General features: G+C 35.6%; 1 protein-coding gene across 1 annotated transcript; it reads right to left on the bottom strand.

Annotated features, from left to right (window-relative positions):
• Positions 1-866: 866 nt before the first annotated feature.
• On the bottom strand, positions 867-18,937 carry GCA (grancalcin). The gene is made up of 8 exons (XM_004428258.3): positions 18,794-18,937; positions 14,043-14,216; positions 6,746-6,815; positions 5,794-5,837; positions 5,356-5,503; positions 2,684-2,797; positions 2,298-2,356; positions 867-1,621 (listed from the first exon to the last, which is right to left on the bottom strand). The coding sequence occupies exons 1-8, from the start codon at positions 18,818-18,820 to the stop codon at positions 1,595-1,597; spliced, it is 663 nt and encodes a 220-aa protein (XP_004428315.1). The 5' UTR covers positions 18,821-18,937; the 3' UTR covers positions 867-1,594.
• Between the last annotated feature and the right edge of the window lie 5,709 nt (positions 18,938-24,646).

Raw genomic sequence — 24,646 nt, 5'->3', positions numbered from 1 at the left:
CTACGTACCTCAAATCTAAGTTTCTTTGTCCTGTCAATTCCTCACAAATTTATTGTTTCTCTGTGTAAAAAGATATATATATATATATATACTGCTTGCTTCGTCCACTCTCTGAGCATCATTTTCATAATTCTCCTATGCACATGCAATTAAATTGGGTTTTTTTCCTGTTAATCTGGTCTGGTGTAAATTTTATTATTAGTCTAGCGATAAGAACACAGGAAGAGTAGAGGGAGTGTTTCCCTTTCCCTGACACTGCTACTCATCCTCCATTCTTTAAGAAACATAGAGTTTTATAAAAACTGTATATTAATGTGGTCATCAGCCATACTAAAATTATGTCAATTTGTATTCACCTCTAAGCCAGAAGATATTCAGTTAAAGTATAAGAAAAACATGTGGTTTATTAAACCTTCATTAAGACAGACTTAAGATGTTTGCCAAGAAAGGGGCTGGATTAATTATAACAGCTTATACCAGGGATTTTAAATGACAAGGACCTGGTGACTCCCCTTTGCAATTTCCATAGTAATACCACTCAGAAATGTTGCTGTGGTGCCTACCATGCTTGTACCCCACATTACACAGACGTGCTCAGAAGACTTACTGGTTTACTAATGCCAAAACCCCCAGTTAATGCTGTCAAGAAAGTCAAATTTATCATTTCTGAACATTTAAACAAAGTGGTAGATTACTTGATTTTTTTACTTTGTAAACAGTTGACATTATGTATAAAGAACAATTCAATTTAACAGAACAAATTTAAATGTTGACCTTTCATTAAAAATATGTGTCATTTCCAGAAAACCTAGATTTAGAGAAAGATGCCATTTTAGGTTTTCTATGTCTTCACTAACAAAATAAAGTGCAGAGAGAAAAGTTGTTTATTAAGAATTTTTTTTCCATAGAAGACAACAAAACATTGAAGAAAAATATACAATGCAAAAATGAAAACAGAAAAAATATTGCCTCCTGTAGTCTTATTTCACTATATAGATTATTTTATGGTCCACCTAAGGTGATTTAAAATAAAATCTTAGGAACTATAATTTTCTTCTTCACAGGCAAAGACCTGTGAAGACTTTGCTTTCTGATTATGTGATCAAAGAACAAACCCTATTACAAATACAGCACAAAATCCAGGATTCCCCTTCTAGCTCACCCTGAAACACCAACTACAAATGAAATTTCAAAGTATAATTTGCAACCTTCAGATAAGTATACATTAGTTTTATCTAGGCTTTCATCATTTGGCTTCCTATATAATCTATCTTCTAAGTACATTCCTCTAGGTTTATATTATTAAAAATTAAGGTTAGGAGATATTTATATCAATTAATCATACCAATATTTTATTACATTATGCAGATATCTATAGAGCAATAACTTTTCTAAAAGCAATAATATCTCAAATACAAAAACATCTCTTTTATTGCTTTGAACTGTGTGCTAAAGTAAAAACACATAGAAAGGGAAAAGATTTAACAGGTAGGAATATGGAAAAGCCCCAAAAGTGTTAATTCAAAGGGATCCAGTTCATTTCTTCCAAGCAGAAAAATTCACAGTATTTCTTCACCTTTCAAATTCCAGATATTCAAATTGTCATAGTGCACTGCAAAAACTAATACATAAGCAAAATCATCAGCTGGTAACAATAAAATGGTTTTTGTTTTTGCTTAATTGTAAGCACTTTCAAAGGAGGGGAAACTTGAAGTTTCCAAGGCTTAGAATTCAAACCAGTATATACTAGCAGGGTCATGTTGACCCTCTAACTTCCACATAAGAAAAACAAAACAAAACAAAAAACGAAAACCATGAAACATTGAAGTACATGTGAAATATAACTTTCCTATAGCTTCAGTTAAAAAAGAAAACCACTGGAATCAGGTTAATAGCAACCATTTGAAATGAGAAATGAACAGCTTCATAATCTATCATAGATGAAAATTTCCTATCTCTATTAGAAGAAAGATCACCACAAGTAAACTACTCCTTATAAAAATAATAGTAGTTTTGCCTTTAAAAATGCTTTGGAAGATAAACTGTCAAAAACCTGTCATAAAATTTAAAAGTATTTTTATGTTTAATATAAAGTCAAGTTGGTATTTGTACCAAAACTGATTCTTATATTTGCATTCAGTTGAAAAATATGGAAAAAGAATATGGTCTATAAAAATATATTATTCCCAGTATTGGTACTAGGGATCACTTAAATTTTTTTGATAACTATGAACACATCCAGATCACAGTATAAATATCAAAATACAATATAAATACCAAAATATCAGGTTACTTACATCATCATATACGAAATTCACAACCCCTTGTTGCAAGTGGTCTCTTCTCCTAAAGAAATCTTTAAACAAAAAAAATTACGTTTTTATTATAATTTAAAATCTACAGTTTCAAATACTTGGTGTCCCCAGGAACTAAAAAAATGAATAATTTCATACTCAATTCAGTCTTATGTGATTTTATATCCCAGGCAACTGAGACATCAAGAAAACTTTCCAAAACAGAGCTATAACAATTTTTCACTATTAAAGCGTTACAACTCTCATTAGATTTAATAGTGAATACAGGGGAAAAACACATGATATTATAAACTTGCTGGAGAAAACCACAGACATTACTCAAGAAAAATAGCTACATAATACTGTACCCATTTTTAAATGGTCAATACCTGTCAATGCTCGAAGCTTTACACAGCAAGCAACATAATCATCAAAGAAGATTCTGCCATTCTTGCTATAACGTTTAACAACAGCAGTTAATGTGTGAGGACTCAATCTATAACCTAAAAAAAGGGATTGATAAAATTAAAACTTCTAAAACTAAACACCATAAGACCGCCACGACAAATATTGCATGCTTGTTAATAAAGTTGTAAAATAACTTTCAAAATACATTCCATAAAAATATGTTAGGAAAAAAACATTCCTAATGAAATGGATCAGACAAAAGCTTCATTACTAATAGTTAAGTGGTACATAAATGTCACAATTCTAGCTTTGTAATAAAGTCAAATCTAAGGAAAAGAAAATAATTATCCTTTTGTGTTTTTAAAAGATATTTTGATTTTGAAATAATGCCTAGGGTATTTCATAAGTTTTAATGCTTCAATATTTCAATTCTGAAATTTTATTTATTTTTTTTACTCTTCAGGTATTTTATTTATTTTTGTTTTTTTATTGAGGTACAATTGACATATAGCATCATATTAGTTTCACAACATGATTCAAAAATTTATATTGATCCAAATGATCAATAGGCAAGATGACCAAACTGGCGAAATGATCACCACAATAAGTCAACGCCTGTCCCCATACAGTTACGAACATTTTTTTTCTTGTGATGAGAACTTTAAGATCTACTCTCCAAGCAACTTTCAAACATGCAATACATTGTTATTAACTATAGTCACCGTGCTGTATATTACATCCCCATGACTGACTTATAACTGGAAATTTGTACCTTTTGATCCCCTTCACTCATCAATTCTGTAATTTTATAGTTCTTTAAAGAATATCAAAGCAAAGATTATCAGTGATCTTTGCTATCATTCAAATACTATATTTCTCGTTACTTACAAGTGTCTTCTGTGGCCAAAGAAAATTTGAGGACCAACATGGTTATTCAGAAGGGCAAGAAATAGGAAAATGTTATTCTTTTTTGTCCCATATCCCCTATTCTGTTTCTTCACAGACTTTCATCTCAACTACAGCCTTCTCACTGTCTCTTTGGTTCTTTGTTGTCTAGGCCTGTGGTCTCCAAGTTTTTGATTGTGTACTCCTATCAGTAAAGCATTTTGCATCATTCACTCCCATAACAGGTGTATTAGTTTAATTTTAAATTCTATACATGTACTACTGTTTGATTATTTACATTTTAAAATATACATAAAACTGAAATTTAAATAAAATAAAAATAACTAGAAATATAAATTAATATATTCTACTTTCTGCACCCCTATAGATGGTCCTGTGCATTTAATGAGACATGTACATTTTACTGTGAAGAATGTTGGCCAAGAAGTACTGTCTTTATATATCACTGGATTAGTAGATCTAGACAAAAGACACTAATTCATTCAAAGGGGAAAACAATAAAAATTAAAGGCAATAGGAGAAAATTCTATGTGTAGCTATAATAAAATGTAATTCAGGAAACTAGCTAAAAGTAAATGAAAGGAAAGATATAAATTAATAGAAGTAAAACATGCAAACTAATGTAATTATATGCAAATGTATTTTGAGCTTCCGAATAGAGGGTTATCATCTGGATGTGGTACTGATAAAATTCTTAAGATTTCCCATAGCATTCTCAGTAAAATAATATAAATATTTTTAAATATATCTGAAGATCTTCAATTTGAATAATCCAAAATACCTCTTTGTCACACTCAACTGCCTAAGTGAACTCTTTGGTGGTTTTCATTTTTGCAAAAGGTTATATTAATTTTCCAACATTATGCTGAATTAAGGACCAAGTTTAATCCATTGGGTATTAAGGCTCTATATGTTTATATGGCCAGGATTGCCCCTAAAATGACCATCTAGTAAATTAAAATATCTACTTATAAAACAAAACAAATCACTAGTTTTGACTTCTTTAAATTGGAATTTAAGATAATTTGCACTGGGTTCAGATTTTAGCTTTCAAATAGTTAATTTTCCTACAAATGTATTTTATTTAGAAATGAGTATAAATAAAATCACAAAGGTAAACACAATTAAGAAAACTACTTAAAACTGCATTAACTGTAAATAAATTAAACACCATTGTATATTATCACTTTTTGAAAGAAAGTAGACTGAGAACCTTATCAGAGATATGATAAAAATAAAGATACATTCTTTTAAAATATTCTAAAATGCAGACTTCCCATTTTGAGACATTTTGGTGTCTACTGTGTGTTCTATACCATGTAAGAAAAAGAAGAAAAACAAAAAACATGGTTTTTACTGCTGAAAAGCTAGACTATTATATGGAGACCTGTAATTGATTGAGATAAGCCTCAGCTGTCAAATTAGAGATCTTACCAAGTTACCAAAGAATATATAAATGGTAAGTGAATACTAAGTGGGAGGAATAAATTTAATATCAACAGAGGAAATTCATAAACTATTTTAGCAAGCAGAATGTATGAATGACCACCTTTAAAAAAATCACAGATAAATGGTTTTCTTAAAGGTCTTAAGTCAAAATTTACCTACAACCCTGAAATCAAACTAGGTTAACAGCTTGTGAAATAATATATCTCTTTACTACTCAGCAATTTGCAACAATTAAGATTCATCTGATCAAAGAACAAAGATGACCTGGATAGATTCTAAAGAATGTTAAGATTCTTACCCATAGCAGCAATGGCTTGATTCAGTTCATGAGGCTCTATTGTGCCACTCTGATCTTGATCAATAGCTATGAAGTTTTGTTTCCAGGCATTAAGAGCTGCCCAAAGTTCTTTGAATTCACTAAATCCCATTTTTCCTGTGTAATCTCTCTGATAGTTTTATTAAGAAAAATAAATTTTGATAAAAAGAGAATTTTCCTGACCCAAAACTCCAAATCATTGACTAAAAAATTGTTGGTATGTTTCTGTGAGAGTTAGCCATATTTAGCATACAAATAGACTTCTGTATAAAGAAGGAAAAGTATGGAATTCAAACAGAATCTTACAAAGTATTTTTAAACTCTCTGGCTTACTATGGTCATTTACAACCAAGAATTGCCTTAATATTCAGAAAGCAATTATTCTACATTCTAGTATTTACTATTTTTATTCAAGGATACATCCAACATGGCAATCATAATTCTGCAGGTTTCCAAACTGAAGGCTATAAAACATATCTATTATTTGAATTGGAGTCTGCCCAATTTTTATCTATGTAAAATTATGACAATCTCTATTTTCAAGACAAAACATTTAAAAATTGCCAAAAATACACAATCACTCCATCAACAAACTTTGACCAAATGTTAGGCATCCACAGTAAAAAAAAAAAAAAAAAAAAGACTAAAATAAAAATTACTACCTTCAAACTATTCACAACTAGTAAGGGGATTTAGGTAATTAGATAAGCAATTATAAAATAACTGACAATTACTTCGAGCTTCGGGCTTCCTAACACAAATGACAAGTTGGGTTTAAGTAGAAGTTTGGCATATACTATGATCACAAAACTTGACGGAGTAAGAGATTTGCTTAAAGCTTGGGGTATATGTGAAGGAGTGGCATATGATGACATCAGAAAGGCAGATGAAGGCCAGATCATGAAAGTTTTGAATGTCACCCTAAAGATTAGACCAATGAAGTCACTAAAGGATTTTCAGGAACAGAGGGGCAATTCTAATATGTCCATTTCAGAAACATTAGTTTACAATGAACAAACTATAGTAAGATGAAACTGGATGTAGGTAAATCATTTGGTAGTTAATGGCAATGGACCAAGTAAGAAAAAGATGAGCTTCTGAACTGAAGCAACTGTTTTTCCTTAGGGGAGGGGAGAAGAAAGGAAGAAGAAATAAATATGATACTTCTATGAGTGGTTAACATTTGGGAGATAGGAAGGGCCAATGAATAGTTATTTTCATAACAAGCTTTGCAGAATTATTTGACTTTTTAAACTATGCACATATATATCTGTGATAATGTTTTAAAAATATTTTAAGTATGGGGACAAAAAAGTTTGAAAATGAATTTCTATTCCAATTTCAACGGGGGGCGGAAACAAAAAGATCTCACGAGAATAAGTTCCACTGATTCCAGACTGTGTCAAACATTTCTGAAGTTCTTCAGCATCCACTTCACCATCCTGTTAAAAAATAATTATAAGCTGATTTAATTCGCAGTTGTATAAAAAGCATAGTAAAATGCTAATTGGCTGTTCTAGGCCAATCAATAAATATGCATTCTTCAAAACATTACTCTATCAACTAAAAATTATAGAAATAAATATTGACAGCAAAGAACATCACACAACACGAATAATTTTTTCACAAATTATATTATATTAATTTTTCAAGCCTTTCATATATATTTCCTCTACTTCTGAAAAACAGCATAATCACTCTGTCCTATAATAGCTCAAAATAATATCTTGAGAGAATCACTGCACCTCTAGTTAAAATAGTTAGAAAAATGCTTAAAATGTGTTCAGAAATGTCTCAAAAACTTTCCCCTTGTGTCCATTCTGGGGGAGATTATTTCTAAAGGATATTGAAGCTTTAACTGGAAAGAGAAAATATCTTTTTCCTCCCCACCATTATCCCCAGCAAAATTTTAGAGTCCTCCTGCATTTTGCTGCTATTCTGATTATTGACCAAACATTCTTGTTTGAACTTATTATGGGAAATAAAATTTTTTAATGCAAACAAGAAACCACAACAGAAGTGAAACAGACTGAATATTCTCATTATGTTTCAGTACCTCATCCTATTTTCTACAAAAATACAGAGTAATTTATTTGGAAATATCACATACATTGTCACAAATGCAAAACAATAGCTCTGAGAAAGGATCAAGGAGGTAAATTTAAAATATGTACTTTGTAAGAGACTCAAGAAACAAAAAAAAAACTTTCACAAATTACTTCTACGAAGTATTATAAACACACATATTCTATGGATCTTTAGTAAGGAATCCCTTATAACAAAAATTCCAATGGTTCTAACAGGAATTAAAAAATACTGAGAAGCATTCTTCTCAACGGACCATCCATGTAATATTTCCTACAGAGTTGCTAAGTGCCCTTTTCTCTGTCATGCATATTTTTGGAATTTTGCTTACAAAATTTTAAATTCTGTAGGTAGAAAATTATACTCTAAAAAAATCAGCCATATTTTTAGGTTAGGAGCTAGGTTAGAAATTTTTCTTCTAATGATAAAGACTTTAGAAGGAATTTTTACTTAACCAACAATTACCTACTTCCCTATTATATCAAACCATTATTATATTTCACGACTAAAAGCTACAAACACACTTCTAACATGACCCCAGAAGAAATCATCACTAAAAACAAAAAAAAAAACACAGTGAATGAAGTCTACAGCTGCCACTATCAATAGTATCTCAGTGAAATGATGACACAAATGCCAGGTCGTTGTCAATTACTGGAAAGTTTACTTTACTGGAATTTTAATTACTGGAAATTTTAAAAGACAATATTTACAAATTATTAAAACAGAAGGCAAAGGTAGAAAATGACTTTTCTCTCTCTTTTTTAATTTAAAAAATATCTTCCATATTCCAGTACACCAAAGATAACATGGTTACAAATTATTTTTTCTTTAACTTTTCTTAAGTAGGGAAATCGTATTCTACCTGAGGATAAAATTAATTAGAATTACTAAGCTTCATCAATTTTTTCTCATTTATCAAAATAAAGCATTGTGCAAACAACAGGCTCAAACCTAAAACTGTCTAGAAAAGAGAAATTTGAATTTACTAAAACTCTAGACCAATCCAATTAAATTGAGGAGAAATTAATCCAATGTGGTCTGGTGATAATTTCTGTTCAAGTATGAGCTTCCTCTATAACATTTCATACAGAAGTCCACTTAGTGCACAGAGGACCTTTCTCTAATTCTATACTTCCAGAGAGACAGAAGAAGGAACTTTGAAGAGAATAAAGGTTCTTTTGTATAGAAAGAACAAAGTTTACAGAGAAAGCAAAATTGAAAAGTAGTAGGTTCAAAAGATACACAGAAAAAGTGATTATAAATTTGAGTTAACAAGTATAAAACTCAGAGTCTTTGTTGACCCTTTATGAATGGAATGAAACTAAGAAACACATGTCACTATTTCCTCTTCTACAAAATAAAAAATAGCTCTAAACTCCATGCATCAAATTCCTACATGCTCATTTATCTGCAAGGCCCATGTTCCCTCCCCCTACTGCTCTGCACCACTACCAGGTGGATGATGGTCTGTTTATACGCCTTGTACTTCAGAAGTGAATGTATAATCTTTCTATGAAAAACCAAGTTTATTATTTTACCAGAGTTGAGAATTAAATGCTATAAAACTCAGAAAATTTTCCATTAAATTCATCAAAAAGTCCCAGAGCAGTATAAGTTCTGATCTTCTATAAACCCTTCATCTTATAAAACTTTCATGATAGATATAAGTAAAGTCACTGAAATATAAAATCCTTTGTCTTAAGTTGTTCTACTAAATACTTGGGTTTATCCCCAAACAAGCAGACTGAAACATGATAAGTAAACTGGTATATACTTTAATATCTTACAAACATAAAATTGTCATATAGGCCAAACAGGCTTTATAGACTTAAACAGGGTCAATATCAACAGGAGGCAAATGAGGTGAGTGGTGCAAATACAAGGTCAGATCTTTTGTTTAAAAATTGAATATTTTTCACCACAGATTTTTTTGCATTTTTTTTTTTAAATATTGCATTAAAACATTAATTATTGTGATTACTGAGTTTTTTTTAAATCCCCTTAAATTTAAATGCAAGTCTCTCACTTGCCTCACCCAAGCCAGACCTTAAGTCACTTAGCAATACAACAGCAGGTTAAGGGACCTTCTGTGGCAACTAAGAAGGAAAATAATTGTGAGAGAAGAAGATATACTTATTTCTCTAAATATATCTGAGGCTCATTGCTTTATTGGAATAGTTTTTATTTTTTAAAATGTATGAAGCTGGGGCCAGCCCAGTGGTGTAGTGGTTAAGCTCGTGCACTCCACTTCAGCAGCCCGGGATTCGCAGGTTCAGATCCCAGGCGCAGACCTATGCACTGCTTATCAAACCATGCTATGGTAGGTGTACCACATATAAAATAGAGGAAGACAGGCACAGATGTTAGCTCAGGGCCAATCTTCCTCAGCAAAAAGAGGAGGATTGGCAACAGATGTTAGCTCAGGGCCAATCTTCCTCATCAAAAAAAAAAAAAAAGGTATGAAGCTAATTTATATATACTAAATTCCAACCCTAAATTGTGTTTGGATACATTACATAGAAGCAAAAACTAGGAAGTAGAGGGAGGGCAGATCTGCAGTAGGGGCAAGGAGTTTGCTTCGAAGGACTTCACACGACATCCAGGAATGTGTCTCACTGCTGGAATGCAGGAAGTGGGATGGGGCTCCCTACTCATGACAGGAGGCAAAACGAAACAAGCAAAACATACTGCGGACTTCTATCTGATGATATCACTTCTGAGAAGTTGAAGGCTCAGGAAAGCAGGACTAAAATGCTAAACCAGGCTGCCCCCAGCTTGTTGATGGGATCTGCATCATCGCCACCGGGCAGGAGCCCTGAACTATGATGAACTCTGATTGGACACTATCCAGGTGGGGACAATCACAAAACCACCAAATAGGGAAGGGTGGCATGAGGAGAGGAAGGGATGACATGGAAGCAGACAAAAAGAGGGAGGTTGGAAATAAACAAAAACTCCACGTGAAATAAGTTTACAAACCAAAATTCCAAAATCTGTGGAAAAATCTAATATTCAGAAAGACAGCCAACAAGAAATCAACAATTTTAGAACAAATCCATACAAGATGAAATTAATTTTATATAGCAATCATTAAAATAAGTATGTTAAGAAAATGTAGAGATATAAATGAACAAATATCTTTCATTTAGAAAGAATAACAAATTCATTCATTTAACAAAGATGTATTGAGCAACCTACTATGTTCAAGCACCATTAAATGGACTAGGTATCAGAGTGTCCAAAACAAATCCCTCGCCTTCACAGAGCTTGCATTTCAGTGGTGGAAGAGAGTCAATAAGGCAGAAATTACATTTGATGGTAGTAAGTGCTAAGGGAAAAAACATGGCAGTGAAGGCGCTAAGGAGCATTGCATGGGCGTTGTGGAGGCGGCAAATACCATTTTATATAGATGGCTACGAAAAGCCTCACCGACAAGGTGAATTTTGAGAAAGATCGAAAGAAAGTGAAGGAGCAACCTATGCAGACATGTGAGAAGAGTGTTCTAGGCCTGAGCTGTCCAATACAGTAGCCACTAGCCATATGTTCCACTGAGCACTTAAATGTGGCTGGTCTGAACTGAGATGTTCTTCCAAGTGTAAAATACACACCAGATTTCCAAGACTTAGTAATGAAAAAAGGTAAACTATCTTATTAAAAAGTTTTATATTGATATGTTAGTATTTTTTGATTTATTGGGTTAAATAATATAGATTAAAATTAATTTCACCTATTTCTTTTTACTTTTTAAAGTGTACTGCTTGAGGCTTTAAAACTACACATGTGGCTTGCATTTGTTGCTCACATTATATCTATTTTGGACAGTGCTGTTCTAGGCAAAGAGAACAAGTGTGAAGGTCAGAGGACGTTCCTGGTGTTGCTATAATCTTTACCCATTCACCTTCAGCACTTCTTTCCCTATATTATTATCATTTCCTACCTGTCTTCCTCCCTGACTAGACAGAGATCTTCTAGGTCAGTGTTCGAGTTTCATTCATCTTTGCATCCCCAACCCTAGCACAGTATCTAGTACAAAGCACGTTAGTTGTTTGGTAGAATGAAGACAATTACCACTGGTTCTTGGTTAAACTACAGTCATTTCTGAAAGTTTCTGCTCATGTTCATTTACTATTTCAAAAGGTTGAAAATATTACAATTTCTCGTTCCAGTGTGAATTAAACTTAAAAATCTAAAATCTAATTAATGAATGAAATTTGATTTTATATGTGCTTTTTACAGAATTTTTGAAGTCAGAAAAACTACCTGAATAGCTTTGCTAAAAGTTATTTATCACCATCAGAAAGCATTCTCCTAGTACACTACTTCATACTCAAATTTCATACATTTTGTGAAAACATGTTATCTTAATTGACTGACTGACTAATAAGCAATGTCTTCCTAACTATATGGAGAAAATCCAAGTGATCATTTTGGATCTCTTTACCTGCAGTTTGAGCTGATGATCATGATCAACTATACAAACCTTCAACTAAATTACATAGCATTTAGTGGTAGAAAATTGCAATTTCTAATTAAATAATAAGAGCTTTAGGTAGATAACTAACAAAAAATCAATGCCATTGGTAAGGTTAACTGATAGGCAGCAACATTTTGAAATGATACTCAAGTTCTATTTGTTCAGTTAATCTTAATCGCCATTGATCCATCTATGGATCCATCTATGGTACATCCATCCCGCCTACCTCATAGAGCTGCTGGGTGGAAAACAGCAAGCAGTGTGCACACTCAAGCTAAAGCTGTTGGTATTATTGAGATGCGTGTGTGTGTGTGTGTATGTGTGTGTGTGTCTATTTATGAATGCACAACCGAGCATTTCCCCAAACCATCTGATGATTGAATCATTACTGTTCAGAAAACGTCATCCTATAAAAAGGGACACTGCAGAAACCTTTAACTGGACCCTTCTCATTGAGCATCATTAATTATGAGGCCTATCAAAAAAGAATACAGCTGCAGAGGTGAATTCCACAGTTGGGTTCTAGGATCATAATGCATAAGTCTAATATTATACCTGATTCTTTAAAGCTAAGCAAAATTCAACATATAAAAGAATTGTCTAAATATTTAGACTAAAAATGGACAACTAGATAGTTTATGCATCCATTCAACACATTTACTGAATGACTAATATATTCCTAGTGTCTAGTTGGTAAGGCAGAATAACAAGGGCCATGTCCTCACGGCATTTAATTATTCAAAAGCATGAGACTATGGAAAATTTAAGGAAAGTGTCAAATAGTATAAACATAGCAAATTTTTGTTGACAACTGCTAACACTGAAATAGTTTAGAAGTCAAATAAAAGTCTCTAAATATATACATCCAGTTCCTATGTTTTAAATTGTAATTTTATAAAATAGATTTATTATATAGTTAGTTATAGATAAAAGACTTATTTCCAGTATTATACTACTTAAGAGTTCCTTGCAGATAAGAATGGTATAACATTAACAGGATTGCATTTAGCTTCAAAAAATAGAAAATGCTATTAAAGAGGCTTAAACCAATAAACGTTTACTGTTTTATACAAGAAGTCTGGGGCTAGGCAGAACAGGACTGTATGGCAAATTTAATGATGCCATCAATCTCTTCACATGTTTCCACATTCCCCAACCAGAGGCCTTTATCTCAAGTCTGTTGCCTCAAGGTCATAAAATAGCTGCTGTACTTCTATACCTCAAGTTCCCTTTCCAGGCAGGAAGACTGAAGGAGCAAAAGGGCAATGCTAGTTTTCAGGAAGGACTTTCTCATTTGGTAAAGGAAAGCATCCCAAAGAAATTGCACCTACACCTCATGGTCAGTCCTATAGCACATGGCTACCTTTACTAGTTACAAAGGTGTCTGTGATGGTGAGCACTGGGCTTTCCACCTCTACCACAGAAAAGAAAGGGAAAGGGAGGTTGTGAATGGAATTGGGGTAGCCAAAACACAGTGTCTGCCACATGTAATAATTCTGTGCATATGCTCTATTGCTAGCTAAGCATACGGGACCTAGTGAACACTTAAGTGAATGAATAATGAAGGAAAAATGTTATCCGAGTTCTACAAAATTCTAAGTACTCAATAAATTTTTCTTGACCAGTAAAAAAGAAGATATGGATGGTAACTAGGACTCACGTGTGACTCTCCATCTCTGCTCATTAGTCTGGTATTTGAACCTCCATTCTGGCCTGTTTTCTTTACCTCTTCCTGATCTGTTTCACCATCTACCCTCTCCCAGACCCATCCATGATTTACAAGTCTCCTTTCTGGTACTCTGGCCCAGCTTCCTCAAGGAGATTTACATGTAGATCTCTTTGTCCAAATCCTCTCTGGCTCAGTCTCCACGCACCACCCTGTTTCCTCTTTTAGTTTGTGTCAGGCATCATACTAATACACTTTTAAAAATGAAATAATTATGACTACCCTCATCTCTGATCTCAGGAAGAAAATTAGTCTAGATAAGTTTAAAATACAAATTTCATATACATTTAAAATAAAACACTAAGTAAAAGAGTTGACATTTCTTTTAAATAGCAATCATTTTTTAAAACTAATATTTGTGCAATGTATTTAGCAGCTCACCTGTCCAGCAACAGCAGTGAAGTACGTCCACATGGGATCTCCTGCTGAGGAATAACTGTCTGGATACGGTGGGTATCCGGGGTATCCACCAGGGGGCACAGCTGGCCCTGTTCCTGGCACTGACTGTCCCATTTGCATCTGCATTCCTGGCATCTGACCACTAAAATTTCCAAACTATAAGAGTGAAAAAGGAGAAGGTTATTAATACAAATATTACCTATTACCCATTAAAGTTGGCTTAAAAGAAAATATTTATGAGAAGTCCATTGAAAAGCAAGAACAGTGTTACTGAAAGCTTCCAAATTCACTATCACAAAAGCTATTAGCTACAAAATACTAGATGTCCTACGTTAGGACATAATTCAGTTCAGTAACATGTTATCCAGCATTAAAAGAACTGTAAAAGAAAAAAGAAGTCTCTAGCCTCTAAGCACTTAACCTAACAGATGAACATGAGGCACAATTTTAAAAAGTGTTTACCATCATCATCACTGAAATAAACCAAAAGTAAAAAATATAAGAAAATGTCACCTACAGTAAAACTAAGTAGTAGTATACCTCAAGGCACATAATTTGAAGAATACATGGTAAATACAATGAAACTGTGACCTAACTGTGGGAAGCTGCACAGGGCTGAAAAACACTCTCCGCCAGGAAATATTTATTTTTAAAACAGCAAGATAACAATGAACAGATCAATAAAGTGGTAATTCCAACAATGGTCCTCTTCAAAACACAAGAATACCAACAATAACACACAGCTAGTATTTATTGAGAGCTTTTCATATCCCAGGTACAGGTACGTTCTAAGTACTTTCCACCTATTATGTAATTTGATCTTTCAACAACTCTCCGAGGTACGAAAGTACTACCTCCTTTTTGCAGCTGAGGACCTGAAACTTTAAGAAGTTTCCTGAATTGGTTAAGGTCAAATAACTAGTAAGAAGTAGACCATGATTCAAATAGACTCTGACCTCAGAGGCTGATCCCTTTGTTTCCTGCTAGAGCTCTCATTTCTCCCTTCTTTTCACTTTGGAACTTCGTACACATTTGTAATACTGCAGAAAGGCATTTTACTCAGTATTTTTATGAGTCTGGAGAGGAAGAAGTATCAAAATGGTTCGTTATCCAATTTTGAACAAAAATCCTCTTGACCTGCATCCTTGAAGGATGAGCAGAGATTGCCAGAAGGCAAAAAGAGAAAAGAATTCTAAGTATAAGCTGGGGGGGAAGAGACAAAAGGTGGGAGCCTTTTGTAGCAGGTTGAGAAGCTGCAGCGTGGGCTGTCGTCACAGGCAAACGTATGAAGTACTGGAGCGCCAGGAAATGTGCTCAACGAGGTGGCCAAAACCTTTTGTTTAGAGAACAAATCTAAACCCAGATTAGCAAAACTCCCAGCTCAGCTTTCGCTCTAAGAGCATACAGCAACAACAAACAGCGAGGCTTCTGCTATTGCTATATGGAGGTCCCAGGCCTCCACAGAAAGTAATCAAGGCCACGGACATATCCAAGAATTGAAGGCTTATTGAGACTCTTGCCACCTTGAGCTTCACATAAGAAAGAAAAATTGAAAAACTTTTTATAAGAAGGGAAGCCAAACTAAACGGAACGATATTTGTGAAAAGTTAATGTGGAGGTGGTATCAAATGACTCGGTATGGATCCTCTACTGTGGCATCTCCATTTGTGTCTTGAGGGTTCAACACACTTGTTTTTTAATCAGTCAGGCAAGCTGTATTATATGAAGAATCTGTCTTTAGAATTGACCTTCTACCTACCTTTCCTCCCTGACTTGCAGCATTAACTTCCCCAAAATCCAAAAATGTGAGAGCCTAGTAGTGAGCAGATTAAAGACGGTTGGAAATTCTTTGCCACTTCTCCCATGCAAAGGCAAAGACTATTTCTCCACTCCCTCGAACCTGGGCTGGGCCTATTTCAGCTTCATCTGGTAGAATGGAGTAGAAATTGCACCATGTCCGTTCCAGGCTTAAGACTGTAAGAGGACTGGCAGCTTCTGTTTCTCTCTCATAGAACACGGCCAGCACAAAGCCCAAGACCCATGCAGAAGGGCCCATGCGAAGGGGAACTGGGGCCTCCGGCCAACAAGGTTAACCTCTAAAAATAGTTTATATAAATTCATATTTCAGGTTGTCTTCTTGATAGTTTCAAATGAGTCAAAACTGATCATTAGATCATCATTGTTATTACCTGGTGATGTGACTAAAGAAAAGCTTGGACTTAAAAAGTATCAGTGATGTCATTTTCATGTTGTTTTGCACATTTTTAAATCTTTAGTATTACCTTCAATCCCTAGTTTCTTCCCAGAAATTTTCAAACTACTTGTCCATTTTGTGAGGGTTATTTTAAACTAGATCATCTAATCTGTAACCCCAGAGAACTCTGCACATATAAACTGGAATAAGTCACTATAGGCTGAAAGGAAACGAGAGGCCAATGTACGAATTCCACTTCATCCCTCAGGATACCATCTGTACCTATGTCAGTGTTCTTCAAACACTTTGCTTCCCTATCCCTAAAAACTTTTTTTACATTATATACCTTTCCTCGTATTTTATGTTGACATATGAAGTTTTTATCTAAAGTTGGAACAGTTATAAAAAATGCAATGCCCAACATACTGTAAATCTTGACATTTACAAATAAACTTTTACATCACTCTTTGGAAAGCATCCTCTGTTATCTACACACTATAATGATCTGATACCTGCTCCCATCCATTTTTGAAAAGGCTCTTCTGTAACATTTAGAAATTTTACATTTTTCCTTTTACTATTTGAACTCATCTTTTATTCTATTTCTTCCATGAATATCTCATCCGTGTAAGTTTTTTATGCTTAAAATGTATTTTTATGTTTGAAAATACTGATCACTTTGTCATACTTACCTAAAATAAAACTATGTATAAAAATTGAAATTTTGAATTTTGTTTCATTTCCTGTGGCCATGAGAAACAGAGAAAAAAATTCTCCTTAGATTATAATTTTTATTAGTACACAATAAGTAAATATATATATATTACAATTTTGATAAACAATTATTAAACAAGAAAGACAAAATTTATTGGAAATGCATTTCCTAATGAGATGAATCATGCACTTAATTAGATAAAAGTATACTATCAAAATAAATAGGTCCATCAGCTAACATATTTTATATTTTGTTAAAAGAACCTAGGAAACAATAAGAGGCAGACTGACTATAATTAATGTGATTTATAAAACAGTTCTAAGTACCTCATGAATATATTCCTAGTAAAGAAATCATATGTTTTATTTGTAAATTTTATCCAATACATCTGAAAATATTTCCATTACATTTAAAAGAATCAGTCTCACTAATCTATATGCTTCAGCTGTTTGAGGGTACTCTTCCTTCCAGCTATTTACTAACGATGAGCGTGAGAACAGCTGAAAAGAGCTGCTACATTTAAATAAATGGTAAAGGGTATTTAAATGTTCACAACACATACAGGCGTACTCTTTGCTGTTGTGGAAGTCGCCATCAGATACAAGCACTCTGACAAAAATGTGGGTAAAGAAGTAGCAACTTCTTCAAATGAAAAATTGTTACTTGCACCACCCCATTCTACCACCTATATGACTTCAGAACATAAAACAGTTATAAAAATACTTACTTTCTAACAGCAAGCTTCACCCTAGTGAAAATATGTAGAAGATAGGGAAATTTTAAAAGCCCCTTGGGTTTATGCTACCTTGACTAATCTTTGAGGGAGGGTTTATCTTCCTTAGGCATCTTAAACTTCCTTAGTAAGTTTAAGGACTGATGAGGGGTAGACTTTGTAAAGTGGAAGACTCCAGGGGAAACTCTGGCAAGTTTTCAAGCAAATAATTTTAGGACCGAGTATGTGTGGATGTTGAGGGTCTGGAAATTCATTCTCTTAAAAAAAAAATTCCCAAGTACTCCCAAGGCTCTGAGTAACTCTTTGAAGACCACTGCCATATGACAGTGTTAAGTCCTATATTAAATATTAGTAAAGTTCAATTTTTCTTTCTAGGTATAAACAAATAGAAATAAAAATAGAAAATATATTATTTTCTACCCACACCCCCAATGGATCATCCCGCACGCCCATTTTGTAAACAAACTGGGCTCATCCCACTTTGGAGATCACTGACATAAATACTGACGGTTTGGGCTCTTTTCTAAGAAGAAAAAGCAAGCCACTACGATACTACAATTACGACTTCCACCTCTCAAAGGTGATGCAGATAAACAGTTATGTAAGGAAGAATAATCCTCCCCACCTCCCCAAAACAGTCTAGAACAGACTGCCCTTGGTAGAACAGTAAAGATAAGGAGACATTTAGCATATCTTAATTTATTCGTATGTAACTTAAAGGACAGAAAACAAGAAGTGGTCAAAAATTCTGAAAGAGGATCTCTAGCAAAACGGAGCGGGGGCGGGGGGGAGTGGACCACAAAACATTACTGGAACAAGAAAAGAGTGTTTGCTCCTCCATTCCAGGAAAGAAATTTTTAAAAGCGCACCACACCCTTGGCTCCACAAGGACGCGCGGAAGGGGCCTCAGGGACCAGAACACCTGAGGCTCCCCGCTCGGCCCCGACCCAGCTTCCAGCACCGCGCGGAGCGCCGGCGCCGCCGGGTACCAGAGGCCAGCGAGGGAAGCAGGGACCTGGCACGCTGGCACCGCCGGTAGGGGCGCCACTCCCTGAGGGGGCGGAGGCCGCGGCGCAGTGTTCGGGACTCACCCCTCCTCCGTATCCCGGGTAGGCCATGACGAGCCGAGCGAGCTCCCGTCACCCTCCGAGTCCGCGTCTGCCCTGCTGGGAGAAAGGCGCAGGCGCAGGCGCTTTTGCAGGTGGGGCTGAAAGCACGCTTGCCGCACGGTTCACTTCCCCGAGACCGCCCTCTCCAGCAGTCCGGCCCCGCCCTGCTCGGTTCCTATTGGCTGAGTCTTGCCCTTCGACGCCCACACTGCCGTAGGCCACCGCTTCCCGGAGTCTAGTCCCACCCATCTCGTCTCTGATTGGCTTTACGCGCCCAAACCTTTCTTGCTCGGCTCCTATTGGCTCGCTCAGGTCTCGCGCTCTCTCCTCACTAAACCGCGAAAAAGCCTTTGCCGCGGTAATTTCCACCCTCTTTGGAAAGGCCTTGCAAGCCAAGGTTTCTTTTCTCCTTTTAGAAACCTGAAACTGCCCATCCATGAATTCCTTTAACCTACCCCTCTGCTCTTTTGAGCTGGACTTCCAAATACACATCTATACATTTCAAAACTTGCAGAGTTACTTTTTGTTGTTACTTTTTGTTTTTGCATGGCGTTGATGTCACATCATCAAAACTGAAACCTTGACCTCTGCCCCCAGGGGAGTGCTTCTGAGCCAAATAAAACCTACTTGACGCTAAATTTTACCGAAAGGTTATTTGTGGTTTGTTTGGTAAATAAATGGTGTCTAGAGTAGCCAGGTTTAGCAAATAAAAGTACAGGATGTCCAATTAAATTTCATTTTCAAATGAACAATGCATTTTTTTTAATATAAGCATGTCTCAAATATAGCAGGAGACATGCACTTGCTAAAAAATGATTCTCTATTTATACGCTGGTAATATACAGGAGTCCTGAATCACCCTGCTGATGATTCAACCTTTGGGCAAACTCTTAAGATGTGCCTCCTGATTATACTCACGGAGAAGAACAGCTTGGTTTTTATCACTCGATGGAAAGTTAAATGCTCAGTTTTTTTGATTTATTAAGTAATAGTAATTGAGTAAATAAGTAGTTCTGCTTTTCTCTAGAACTCAAATGAATTTTGTAGCATCAGCTTTGAAAAGACAGGACACAGACACACACACCCCAAAGGGTAGGAGAGTTGTAACTTTAGTTTAAAGAGACCAGGATGATATTATTTTGAGTTATCTCTGAAGAGTACAACAACCATTAAAACATTTTTTAAAAATAAAGATGTGGGAAAAAAGTGTTAACCACCTATTTGCAGAGGAAATCAACCTTGCAAAGCTGAGTAACTATTGCTCAGCTACCTTACAGAAGAACATGTTGAACCTTGTGAAACCTAATTTTATCAGGAAGAGGCAGAGAAAAAGGAAGATTGCTAACATACAAGCCACTCTTGAGAAAATGTGCGTTAGTTCCTCTAACATGATAAGAAATACCTTAGCCAGGGCCGGCCCTGTGGCTTGGTGGTTAAGTGCGCGCGCCGCAATGCTGGTGGCCCAGGTTCGGATCCCGGGTGCGCATCGAGGCACCACTTCTCCGTCCATCCTGAGGCCGAGTCCCACATACAGCAACTAGAAGGATGTTCAGCTATGACATACAACTATCTACTGGGGCTTTGGGGGGAATAAATAAAATCTTTAAAAAAAAAAAAAAAAAAAGAAATACCTTAGCCAATAAGGTTAAATTATTGGCATAAATGAATAAATGGAGGGTGATGGTAAAACCTACTTGATAAGAGGAAAGAATATATGACTCATTAAAGCATCAAGGGATAAAGGATTACACAGCAAAACAAATTGTTGCAAAGTTTTATTCTAATTGATTAACTATATATTCAAAGAAATTCTCAGAGAGGATTGAGAGTTTTACATTTAGAATGTTAGTCTAAATCTCTGGTCAGAATTTTTGTGCATCTTCCATTCATCATAATAGCCTTACTGATGCATTACATTTGTGTTTGTTGGAAGTCAAGTCTCTATGGGTCTTTTGCATTTTTACACATATAGTTTCAAAGATAGCGATAGTATTTCCCTCAAGGGCAGAGAGATTTGTTGCAGGATAACAAAAAAAATCTCTCGCTCCAGGGCAAAGTTTGGGTAGGTTTGCTAGCAGGACTTTCATAAGCTCAGAGTTCCTTGTTCTGATACAAACGCACTGCTTGTGCAGCACCTGCCTAGTGGCTCCATTTCTCTCTGTGGGACTTGGGAGCAAGGGGAATCAATGAGAGCCTGAAGCTCATGCTGCCTGTTGTGCTGTGAATAATAAAGTTCTTTGTCTCTGACAGATGAATCTCATTCCTTCTGTCAACTTCTATGAAACTGTGGCAGGCTACTTGTTAGCATGCAAGTAGGATAAAATATCAGATCCTTCACAGTTCTTAGCAATGTATCTCTTTCTGAGAGAGCTACCCAGGGAAGTTCCTACTGAAGGGTAGCAGAATATGCCACCCCAAAATATGTCACTTTGCATAAAGATTATTTGACCTGAAGGCAATTGAGAAGCAGATACAAGAAAAGCTCTCTGCTCTCCCTCTATTTGCCTAAAAGCAAGACATAAATTTACAAGTCCCTCCAACCCTCTCTACCAGGAAGGACAAAGATTAATACTCTGAGACAACTTTAGACCCTTATTAATGGAGAAGGCAGGGACTTAAATCTGCATAACAAACCTTACATTTGTTTATCCTGCTTTTCCAGGTAACCTCCCCATAGCTAGTCTCCCCCATACCTTTCTTTCTTTCCTCTTTATCTGAAGATGGTATTTAAGCTGGAATTCAAAGACACCTCTGAGAGTTACTCATTTTTCCCTGGGTATTTCCCATGCATGCATGAGAACACATGATAGTAAACTTCTGGGTTTTTTCTCTTGTGAATCTGTTTTTTATTACAGGTCTCTCAGGCAAGAACTTAGATGGTAAAGGGAAAATTATTTTACCTCCTGTACACTACCATATGAGATACAGAGAGAACTTTCAGCACCACAGTCTGCAGCGTTTCTCCCTCTCTAAACCTAGTATTTCAAATTATAAATTATATATAAAAAATATAGGAATTTAAAAGTTAAAATGAGCCTATAAATAGGTTTTTTTTAATAATAGTAATGAAAATTTGCTTCCATAATTAAGTATTGTATGAATAATATCATTTTTTTTCCTCCCCAAAATCCCAGTACACAGTTGTACATTCTAGTTGTAGATCCTCCTAATTCTTTTATGTGAGCCGCTGCCACAGCATGGCTACTGACAGACAAGTGGTGTCGTTCCGTGCCCAGGAACCAAACCCGGGCCACATAAGTGGAGTGCACCGAACTTTAACCACTAGGCCATCAGGGCTGGCTCTGAACAATATCATTTTATGAAAATGTATTCTATAAAAAACAATTTTAAATTATATATTTTTCTTTTCAGAAAATACTCCATAATTCTATAAAAATAGCTATTTATAGAGTGAATCCTATGTAACAGGCACTGTATGTTATAAGGTGTTATTCCTCAAAACAACTCTATCATATATATACTATTATTATCTTCATTTTACAAATGTGAAAAGTAAGGTGGAGAGTTGTATGTCACTTACCCATAGTTGCAGAGTTAGTAGCAAAGCTGAGATTAGAACCCAGGCAGTTTGGCTGCAGAATGTGGTCTCTTAAACAATGCATTTCCCCTTCTTCCCACCCCTAACCACAGGATTTCAAAGTATAATAAAAATTATTTACACTGTAAGAGGAAAGGGTTTAAGAAGTAGAAAAATTGCACACCAATAACTAGAGAAATAGACAAGAAATGCATGGTTTTGAGTAGGATTAGCCAATCTAGTTACTTATCTTACATAGGATACATGCTTTCTGGTGACCATAAAGCTTTCATGATTATGTCTACTTATGGTATTTCTTCTAAATCTTGGAGGCCTTTGGTCTTCTCATAAATTTAGATATTCAATTAACCAGTACATTTACCTAAACACTAAATTAATTATGTTTCCCTTTCCTGTCTGTTGCCACCTCATTTTCTCTCTCCGTCTATATGAATAGGGGGGTGGGGAGGTGGGGAGATAGGAACATGAAAAAGAAGAGTAAAAGTCTTACTGCTTCTCAGCAAACTTCAGTTCCAGAGCCAGAGCCTTCCTCTCTCATAGAAATCATTTATATGCCAAATACTATAAAAAGACATACCAGCTAATAAAAGACATCAGTGGAGCTTATTTTATATCACTAAGAAATTTCACTTACAAAGAGTAATTCATTTATTCAACAAATATTTATTGAGCATCTATAAAGTAGTGCTAGTTTAGACAGAAAAAATTGCACCAAGATGGGGAGGGATATTCTTGTCCTTCTGGAGTTTATATTCTATCAGGGAGAAAAGTCAATAAGTAAAGATAATAAAATATATAGTATATTAGAAGATGATAAATGCTGTGGAACAAAAGGAAAACAGAAGCAGGGCTAGGGAGGTAACAGAGTAGGTTGTAGTACTAAATGGGAGGCTCAAAGTAGCCTCATTAAAAAGGTGAGGTTTGAGCAAAGACTTATAGTTCATGAATGAGTTGGACATGTAGTTATCTGTAGGAAGAATATTCCAGGTAGAACTAGAGCTATGGTCCTAAGGCAGAAGGCTGATGACCTGTTTAAAGAACAGCAAGGAGGCCAGAGAGTCTGGTGTGGATTGAGCAAGAGGGAAAGTTGTAAGCGTGGTTACAAAGCAGGGCCATTGGGGCAGATCACGTGGGCCTTTACAGGCCATTGTAAGGACTCTCTTTTATACTCTGGGTATAAGGTGAGATGAGAAGTCACTGAAGGATTTGGAGCCTTAGGGGGACGTGATATGACCTAATTTTTAAAGGATCACTCTTTCAGCTGCGTTGACAATAGACTGAAGGGGGTTAGTGTAGAAGCAAGGAGATCTGTGAGCAATCTGTTGGTAATTTAGAGAGGATGGTGACTTACCAGGGTGTAGCAGTTGAGATGGTGAGAAGTGGTGAGATTATTTTCTATTTTTAAGATAGAGCCCTCAGGATTTACTGATGTTTTGGATTTTCCCATTAATGACGTGGTGACAAAGATTCTCTCCTTGACCAAACTCTAGTCAGGTTCTTCTGAGCCCTCTGCCTGACTAGGCCTTAATCCTGGCCTATAAAGCCTTGAACAAATATTAACATAGTTTCTGACAGCTCAAGGCGGCATCCCTAGGATGACCCTAGCCCTCCTTAAAGTGCCTACCTGAGAAAACTCAAGGCTGCCAAAAGAATTTACTATTTGTTCCAGCCAACACCTGAAGACAGGGCCCCTGTCTCCCAGTCTCTGTGGGCGGGTAGGAGCCTAACTTCAGTAAGCACCAGTTAGCAAACCTGGATGGGTTTCACATGGACTAAACCCTCTTCCTGTTTTTTGTAATTTTTCACTACCCTGACTCCACAGAACCCCACTTACTCCTTCCTTATTCCCTCATTCTCTATTTAAAGCGCCCAGTCACCTCTGTATGAATCAAAGTTGAGTTCAGTTCACACCAGCCTCTTTTCCTTATTGTTATTATTACTATTTCCCTATTATTAATAGTATATTACCAATTAAAATCATCCTTACCCCTTTAACTAGTGTCCATCTTTATCTCTGCCAATGATGGAGACTGGAGGAAGAGCTGTTTGAAATGGGCAAACCAGAAATCAATATTGGGCATGTTAGATTTGAGATGCCTATGAGACTAAGTAACAATGCCAAGTAGGTTGTTGATCTAAGAGGCTGGCTGGAGCGAACAGCTTAGCTAGCAAGGGTGCCTACCAACCACCCAGCACCTGCATCTTAATGAACCTTGTTATGCTCCCCTTGGTACATATTCAGCAACTGTTGAGAAGTAGCAAAGAACTTAGTGGGA

This window comes from Ceratotherium simum, chromosome 9 (genome assembly GCF_057802395.1).
Source record: "Ceratotherium simum simum isolate JZ-2026a chromosome 9, ASM5780239v1, whole genome shotgun sequence".
In the NCBI taxonomy this organism is placed as follows: Eukaryota; Metazoa; Chordata; class Mammalia; order Perissodactyla; family Rhinocerotidae; genus Ceratotherium; species Ceratotherium simum.
This window is presented reverse-complemented; position numbering and strand designations above follow the sequence as displayed.

Coding starts and splice junctions, on each gene's coding strand:
- GCA (XM_004428258.3), bottom strand. CDS start 18,820: ATGGCCTACCCGGGATACGGAGGAGGG. Junction 5,838..6,745: donor AATCAGTGGAACTTATTCTC/GTGAGATCTTTT, acceptor TATGTTTTATAG/CCTTCAGTTTGGAAACCTGC. Junction 2,798..5,355: donor TCAAGCCATTGCTGCTATGG/GTAAGAATCTTA, acceptor CCCTTTTTTTAG/GTTATAGATTGAGTCCTCAC.